The sequence below is a fragment of the Trachymyrmex cornetzi genome, unplaced genomic scaffold (genome assembly GCF_001594075.2).
Source record: "Trachymyrmex cornetzi isolate Tcor2-1 unplaced genomic scaffold, Tcor1.1 scaffold26, whole genome shotgun sequence".
Lineage (NCBI taxonomy): Eukaryota > Metazoa > Arthropoda > Insecta > Hymenoptera > Formicidae > Trachymyrmex > Trachymyrmex cornetzi.
In genome coordinates, this window is record NW_017297270.1 from 1,641,481 (window position 1) to 1,651,002 (window position 9,522).

At 31.6% G+C, this 9,522-nt stretch overlaps 1 protein-coding gene across 3 annotated transcripts in view; it reads left to right on the forward strand.

Annotated features, from left to right (window-relative positions):
* The window catches only part of LOC108761710 (uncharacterized), a 149,878-nt gene extending 143,911 nt beyond the window's left edge, over positions 1–5,967 (forward strand). For all 3 annotated transcript variants that reach the window (XM_018508401.1, XM_018508403.1, XM_018508402.1), the window contains exon 13: positions 4,846–5,967. In XM_018508401.1, the coding sequence (XP_018363903.1) occupies positions 4,846–4,937 (92 nt within the window). In that variant the 3' untranslated portion in view covers positions 4,938–5,967. The remainder of the gene's footprint in view (positions 1–4,845) is intronic.
* The last annotated feature ends 3,555 nt before the right edge of the window (positions 5,968–9,522 follow it).

The window sequence follows — 9,522 nt, forward strand, 5'->3', positions numbered from 1 at the left end:
ATAGGATCATGGTGTGTAGGTACTCCAAAATATCACGGTTCTCTCGACACGCTCACTTCTTCGTTTCTCCTCCGCTGTGGATCTAACGCGTCTATTAATATTCACCGGTTATTTTTGGAAACGAGTGCTTACGGAGGCCTGCTTTTTAATGTGCATAAAGTTACATCGTCCCCGCGCATCGAGACATTCAATGAGAGCTCGTGATCACTCCCGTTATGTCAACGTATCACGAACGATCGTCGCAACTTAAATTATGAAAAGATACCAATAACTTTAACGATGTGATACGAATTATAAAAATTTATTAAAAATCAAATTATTAAAGATAGAGCAATGTAATGCAAAAAAGTTAAGTTAGAATTAATTTATTTAATATATACATAATATAATAATATACAGGATGTCCAGAAAATCGACTACAGTACTTCGGGAAGTTATTTGGGACCCAAAAATAAGAGAAAAAAGCTATATAAACATAGGTCCGGAAATAAGACGTTTCGGAATTATAATCACTTCTGTGTTAAAAAACCATCTTATTTAATTCGATTTAAATACCTGTTTATGTTTATCCTTGATTCTAAAAAGTAATGTTATCGTATTTACAAATACCAAAAAATTAAAAAAAAATTAAAAATAAAGTTAAAAATAAAAAAAAAGAAAAAGCGCCAAGCGTGAATTATGCCTCCACGTGGTGCATCCTGGGTAACGCAAAAATAGAGTTCGAAGTTATTTATATTATAACACTATGAAATAAATCATTATTATGATTATGATTATGAAAAATAAATTACGATTTTTTAAACATAAATATCGTTATGACTCGGAAACAATTTATTTCTCGATCTATGTTTGTATAACTTTTTTTCCTTCTTTTTGAATCCTCAATCACTTTTCGAAGTAAAACGATTTTCCGGATATCAATATAATAATAATAATTAATATTATTATTAATTTATTATATATTGTCTATTATATAAGGTGAGTCAGTTAAAGCATTTTAGAGAAAAATATTTTATACAAAAGTTGTTGATTTGGAGGGAAACACAAGATGATGCCATTGGTTTGACCTTGAGGAGCTGTTTGAAGATTACGTAAAGGTCATCATCAATTTCTTAAATGAAACTCTATATATTTTATTGCATATTCTTATAGCTTACCTCGAGAACTTTCCAAAACACTATAATAAAATGTTTTTTCATTAAATACTTTTCGAGTTATAACGTTTGGAAGTTACAGTGTCGCCGGTATTAGCATTATTAAAAGTATCCGACCAACGGTTAAAATCTCTTGAATGTTGTTCAGGATCATAACCTAGATAGCACATGTCAAGCTTAAGGCATTGAAAGTTGTTCTTCTTATTTTCATTTTTGCACTAAAAATTCATTTTTACGCTAATATCGGCGGCACTGTAACTTTCAAGCCTTATAACTCGAAAAAGTATTTAATGAAAAAATATTTTATTATAGCTATAAGAATATGCAATAAAATGTATGGGCTTTCACTTAAGAAATTGATGATCTTTACGTGATTTTCAAACAACTCTCCAAGGTCAAATCAATGGCACCATCTTATGTCTCTCTTCCAAACCATACAACTTTTATATGAAACCTTTTTCTTTAAAATGTTTTGTTTCCGAGACATAAATCTGTAACGATTTAACTGACTCAGTATGTTATCTATTATAAAATTAAGAACAGAATTAGGTGTAATATTTAATTTTGGATTTATAACAAATCTTTGAATGACAGAACTATTTTCTATAAATATAAAAATTATATATTTTTTATTGTATGTATATTTAACAGTATTTATAATTTAATAAATGAAGTCATTACCTTTTGATATTTTTTACTGCAAATCGTAAATAAAAATTATTGTTCATTAAAATTGTTGGAAAATCACTCTTTAAGGATTTATATATCTATTATTATTTTAAATATTATATATAGAATGTAAATGTAATTTTTCTTTTACGTATTTATTTTCTAACATTGAATATAGATAAAATTATTGTATTTCCTGTACACTTGACATATCTTATCGATAACCTGCGATAGCTCAGATAGCGATAATTTCATAACATTCCGTAGAATTTGTAGGATCTTTTTATTTACACTTTTAATTAAGTTGTGTAATGCAGATTGTATTGAGTGAATTCCAAATTAATTTAAAATTCGACACTTTCTGAATGTTAAAAAATTTTCCAAAATTTTTCTATTTATTACTTTTGGATGGCGCATAAACGCGAGGATTTTCAAGTAAGAAAATATTAATAGCTTGACCTGCTTGGAACGCGTCCAATAATAGTAAGTCATTCTATATAACTGCGTTTAGGTCTACATACAAGGATGAGATTCTCATATTGTAAAAATTTTATTGTTAAGATTTTAAACATTGAAATGTTCAAATATTTACTATCCAAAATTTATAAAAATAAAAATACAAAAATTAAAAATTGAGTTTGAATTTTATGGAATAGTCTATTTTTATATGTATACGTATTCTAAACATAATTTTAAAAAATAAAAAAGAATAATTAGTTTAATGTTTCATGACATTATATAATTCTTAATCCGCTAATGAAGAATTTATTACTAAAAAAAAAACAATTTAAATAATGTATTTTTAAGCATAAATTCTCGAAAATACAGTAATCGTCTATGCGGTTATTCTTGACTATCTAACATTTTGATAATCGATGTCTGGAATTCCGTTTTATCACTACTTTCGGCATTATTGTACCATAAATAAGGAATTGATATTATAAGTCTCGTAGCACTCTTTACAAATTTACTAATAACAAACGATTTAATTCGATTCCAAAATTACTTTCACTCGACTGAATCAAGGAGTTTGTATCTTCTGTTCTCAAAAAAAGTATCACAAGTCTTGCAATTTTCTGAAACAAAGTCCATAGATCGGTATTCAGAGTCCATTCTTATTCAAGAATTTAAGTAAAGTCTTAAGTAATGTCTTAAGATGTTAATATGGCCTTCTTATTGGATCGTGACATTTTAAAATTGTACTTAAGATAGTCTTAAGTATAAAAATCAACTGTAAATACTGGCCTTGAAATAGTAAATTTTTCCGCATTTGGGACGCAAGGCGTCCACCGCTCCATCAGCTGATGGCTACGCGAGAATGACACGTGAGTGAGTGAAGCAGAGACTTCATTGAGTTTCACGTCAGGATTTAACGTGCACTGAAGTTCCTTTTGAAGGAATCGACCACGGTGAGGGTAAGAAACGGGGGCTCGGAAAAGCCGTGCGAGAATAGGGAATCACACGCGCACGACAAACACTCGGGATACTGCGCGTAAGAGATCGGACACACCCAAGAGCCTACGTTTCTACGTCCTATGGATATACACTATCGGTATTGATCCACATGCACCGGCTCTCTTCCACAGCAGGGCCCTATCTTCCTTCCTTCCTTCCTTTCATCCCTCGACCGTTCATTGGCCTACCGCTCCAACATGTCATTTTCTATTATTTTCTCTCCTCTTTTTCTCTTTGTTTCTTGACATTACCTTTTAATAAGTCAAGAAACAAAAAGAATGGATCTCGATCGTGGGTTAATCCCTATTTCAGCTTCCAGAATATTTAGAAAAATTTAGAAAAGAATCATAAATTCGAAAAAGTTTCTAAGTTAAGTCACAATTATAGAATTATCTGAAATGTGAAAAACTCGAAATTGTCAACCAAAATTACAGACGAGGACTAATGAGAATTATAGCGATAAATAATGCACAATAGTTTTGTTTAAAAATACCAAGTTTATTTCGTAGACATTTCGACTCCTTTTCGGGTTATCTTCGATATACAGTGATAAATTCAAATCAGTAATCAGGCAAAAACGGTAAATTACCCACTCAATTATTTAAAATCAGTTGACACTTAGTTGGAAAGTCAGTTGACAACTAAGTCAGTTGTATATGAAAAAAAATTAGAAAATTATAGTCTTATTACCAATTTCTAGCATCGACTCGTAACTACACACATTTGTTTTAAATTTATAAAAATGTTATATATTTTGTACGTATGAAATAAACTTCAGCCGGAAACACACAAAAAAAACGTAAGGCATAAGCAATAAACGAAACCAAGCACAATAGAGAACATAAAGCAATAACCTTACATTCTTTACTGTGATTGACTGATTCGCTTACTACTTACGCGGCGTCTTATTGCCTTACATTTTCGTATGTGCCATGGACTTTAGTCCAGGATAAGGATTACATGGAAGAGTAATATTATCCTTTCAAAAATAAACACAGGAGTTTTAATACGTATAGGAGAAAAGATTGCACGAAAATTTCATGTTATGTGAGAGTGTAATATTGATGTAGTAGTATATAGCAATCTATCAATGTTTCGTAAATCGTATGTATGTATTGTAAATTGTACGTATATAAATCGGTAAAACAGCGATTCCACCGGAATTCAATTTTAAAAAAAAAAAGCACATTTCCATTAATAAAATAATATCACTTTTATCTTTTTATACATATTTTGATAATGGCTGCTAATGTCTAAAAAAGTGTTATTCATTTCTTAATTTTTAAAATTGTTATTCTCAAAAACAGGATTCGTTTTCTACCTAACCTTTTTTCGATCGTATTTAGAGATGTCTTTATAGTGAATGACTTTATATAACTCAATGAGTGATTATATAAATGCGAAAATCTATAATGTATCATTTAAAGAAGGAAAACACTTGCCATACAAATATAATAATTGTGGGTTTCATAAATCATAAGTATGACAGACTCGACCATTCGAATAATGCCGGTTAAGAATTTACTGTAAATGTTCTCATCCCGGACGGTTGCTTTTCTGTTTCTAGGGTGCGCGGACAGCAGCGACGCTCCCAAGAAGAAAAGTTTTTTCAAGGGATTCTGGAAGCGATCGCGCCACTACTCTCTGGAAAACCAATAGCCCAGGGGCACGAGGATGATAAGCCACCATCATCACCAGTGGTACAGGCAGATGCGACAGCAACAACGGCAGCGGGGCATTGCAGCTACCACGACCCTCGCAAATAAATCTTGCTGCTGTATCGTCTAGTAACCCCGATTTACATGCGTATATCAACCGCGACCATCTTCTCTTCAACCCGATGTCCATTTGCACTCACGACAGTGCATCTCCGCGTTCCTCTCGTAAACGGAATTCGCACGCGTTTCACTCCTCTCCCCTCTTCCCCGTCAAATCTGATGACTGTATTGACTGATTTTACATTGGCATGAACGATCCCAGTTAACGCTAATTATTCATGAAAGGTTCGATTTGTATTCTCAATGTGCCGAATATTCCGGAACAGTAAAAGAATATTCAAATATTAATGAACTGTTCAGAATATCGTATGAACATTTTTCGTATATATGTATCACGAAAATCACTCGCAAGCAGTATGCAGAGAGCTGCGGCGGAGATGCATTAACTCGTAAATATGAATGAGATGGAAAAAATATAAAGAGCGCACTATTTCATCTATGAAGTGGAGGCGACAAGTAACTACGTGCTTTGTGATCGAAAACGACACGCGGTTCGATCTCGCTTGTGCTCTACATATAATTTTTTTCGTATTTAAGGAATGTTTTTCCAATATACACGGATTAAGCATACGCTTCTGTTATCGCCTTCTGTATAAATACACGTTTTCATTGGGGCTATATATAGTTGTATTCATTTTTAGGAGTTTTTTGTAAGTTTTCCCCTTATTTCATACACTGAATTTACGCTGAATATAATTTGCGTTTATCTAATTTCGTTTACTTTTTTAGTATCAGGAATTAATTTCTCATGTGCAGAAATAAATTCCTAAATAGTGCAATAACTAATTTCATTGGATTTCAGTAAAAAAATATTTTCCTGTAAAATAAGTCTTCAAAATTAGGCTCCAAGGTGAAAATACTTGAAGTGCGTTTTTAACAGTACAATTTTGTTTAAAAGTTAATTCAGGGACCACCAGACCTGGAATTTCTGGAAAAATTATAATTTTGATTAATATTTATGTATATGGAACATTCTCTGAACATGTAACGATGTACGTATGGAATATTTAATGATTATTTGAATTTTGTTTTCACATTCGATAAATATTTCGGAATATTCTGCGATACTCTTGGAACGTTATTTTGGGATTTTAGGAATATTTTGCGAATATTTTAAGAATATTTAGCATTAGCTGGAATCTTTGCATCATTTGTGAACCAAAATAATATTCCGTGTATAATTTAATGATTTGGGAGTCTTTAAATTTGTACATATACGCACCCACGCATGAACACACACATACATGCACACGTACGCGTGCGCGCGCGCAAATTTATGAAACATTATTTTTTACATTATATTTTGTATCTTTAGAAAAGAAGAAAAAAGAATTCCAGATGTATTGTATCTGTATACAGATTATAATGATATAGACTACGTTTACACGGTTCGATTTACGCCGAAGTTATAATGTCAATGTTATGAAACTGGCCAATTATAGTTATTCCTCTGAAGAATGGAATAACTGTGGCCAGTTTCATAATATCGATGTTATAACTTCGGCGTAAATCGAGTCGCGTAAACGTAGTCATAATTGATCTTTTTGTATTCCCTTAATGTTATTAAAACAAAATCTATCTTCCTTTTATTCCTTTCAGAACAAGATCAACCGATTTTTGAAGTTCGTCTCAATTAGGGTGAGTCTTTGCGTGTATAATTCGATTTCTATTTATAATTTGATATTTTTTTATATTTCATAAAGAAATTATCAGATTTTAATGATTAAATTGATAAATTTATCGTATAATTAAGGTAAACGTCCCAAAATGACCGGACATGTATCTATGTCCGGACACTTCCACATGATTTATTATTATTAACCTCAAATGCTCTTTTTATTACAATATAATTTATTATAATTTAGTTATATTCAAAAATTACAATTAAATTATAATATTATATTTAAAAAAACATTTCTTAGAGAGAGATTAATAATAAATTTTGTGTAAGTTGTCCGGACGTAAATACATGTCCGGTCACTGGGACGTTTACCTTACGTGTCGTATAATAAATTTACCAATTTAATCATCAACCAACTTTTGAAGAACTTCTGAAAAAGGGATTCTTCGATGATTTTGCATATGAAAATTTCAGAGTTTTCACGCAAAATAATGGGACGTCAATCCTATTGTCATTAATCAGCTCAGAGATTTGCTGAATATCAGGGAATCTCCCAATTATTTTCGCAGGAGAATGTGTCACGGTTTGTAGCTGGAACGAGAGTCGTCTCGTATCGAAACGCTTCTTCACGCTATCTTCGTCATGCCATCTGTCACACTGCATTAAGTTTTCTCGCCACGTGTTATTGCGCGCCTAAAGAGACTTGTAAATTTCGTGCACTCGGCAAACGGTGTATAGACATATCGACGGGTTTTTTTCGCCAATTGACGAATTCATCCTATTAATCCCGTTTAGATATAATTGTTTTTTTACAATACTACGTAATAATTAATTTCTAAAAAAAAATCGAATCTTAAAACTTTTAATAAATAGCTTTTAATCATTTTTGTCGTTTCAGACATTGGAACATTTCCGATAATGAATGCTTCCTTATCATAAGCGGCGACAATAAAATTTCTTTATCGCTGCAAACTGTATTGTATTTCATCGATTGGCGAGATCACGTCGCTTTCACAATTAAAATTTGTTTATCACTCTTTTTTTGTAATCGAAAAGCACACCTCCCGCGTATGTAAAAATAAAACGAGAATAATAACAATAAACAATTAAATATGAGTATGCAGAGTATATATTTGAATATACTCGACTGTGTGCGTGTGCATGCGTGCGTGTTGTGTGTATGTGTGTGCATGTGTGCGTGCGTGCGTGCGTGTGTTTGTGTGTATTTATGTGTATGTACGTGTATGCATGTATTTGCATATATATGATAAGACGAGTGAGAGTGTAAGAGAATAAAAAGAAAAAGAGCAAAGATATGGGCGCAAATGCAAGAAAATATAAAAAAGGATCATATTAGCATTATCATATTAGCATTATTATTGATATGATTGTAAGTTCATAGAGTCATTAACACGTTGTAATATTATTATTAATAGGACGATCACGCGCGTGTGCGCAGATGCGACGTACAGGTAATAATTACATACGTACAAGCGTACATATACACATACCCACACTCTGACACGCGTTAATGCTAAAAGAAATATAATAATATTATTGATTAACATTATTGCCAATAATATACGATTGACTTGCGGTTATAGCTGATAATGTAAACGAAGAGACCCGACGATAATGATGATAACTACGATCGTTTGTATTTAATAGAATTTTTAAGTCAATGTTTTACATTCATCCCCTCGGATATCCGACAAAGACGATCACCGGCTATAACAGTCGATCGAATGCCAAAGATTCGGTACATCGAGCTCGAGAGAAACTGTAGGAGAGACGAAAACTATCGATGAATCTTTTAATTGGCGTCGTCTCGTACCACTTTAAAAAATATAGATGTAGATTTAATACCATTCGGTGTTTATATCAATGCAAAACTGTATTAGTATCAAATGGTGTTAAATTTATACCATTCACATCCATATTTTTTAGAGTGTATATATTTGTAAAATATTTTCTATCAATTTCAAAATTCTCGTAACAACGATTGCAACATTTATAAATGAAAATGAATAAAAGTATTGCGTTATCCTTTCCTGAAAATTTACGATGAAATCGTGAAAGAAATATCTTTTTTTGCAAATAATAATATCTGAACGCGTAAGAAGAAGTAATAGAAAAAACTCTCAGCAAAAGAATATTCGATGCCATGGAAAGTTTCACCGACCGCTACCGAAGAATGATATAGCTTTTTATTCTCGGAATATATTCAGCTTATTTTTTGCGGAGAATTTCGTCAGATGTATCTTCTTGCCTCTGACATTCTCGATTACTTGTTAAATGTTAGACAAATTGACAGACGCTTGAGAAATATAATTTATACTAAACATGTTCTATTTTATTATTTCTATATTATCTCCAGAGTTTATCGAACCGTTATAACAGATTGACTTACGCGAATTACGAGCGATTTCTACGAATGAAGGTCGTTCTCGGGATTTCTATTCAATATGTCATTGACAATGATACATATTCCGTTTTTTATTTTCCGTTAAGAGGTTATAGAACTTTAAAAATTTTAAGAAATCAAAAAATTTTTTCATTTTCTAGTTTAAAATTATAAAAATGCAGCTATAGATATATAGAACAATAATTGCACAAAATTATTGAATTATTAAAAATATATAATTTTTAAAAATTATTATTAAAAATTCTAAAATGTTTACACAGTTAAACGCGTTTTTCTTAAAATATTTTTTAAAACGATAACTTACATATAGTTTATATCAGTGCTGGGATTTACTTGCACATTTCGGGCGATTTTCAGTTTGGTGTCTGTCCTTTATTTCACCAACCCGCGCGCAGCCTAAATGCCGATCGGCATTTAAGG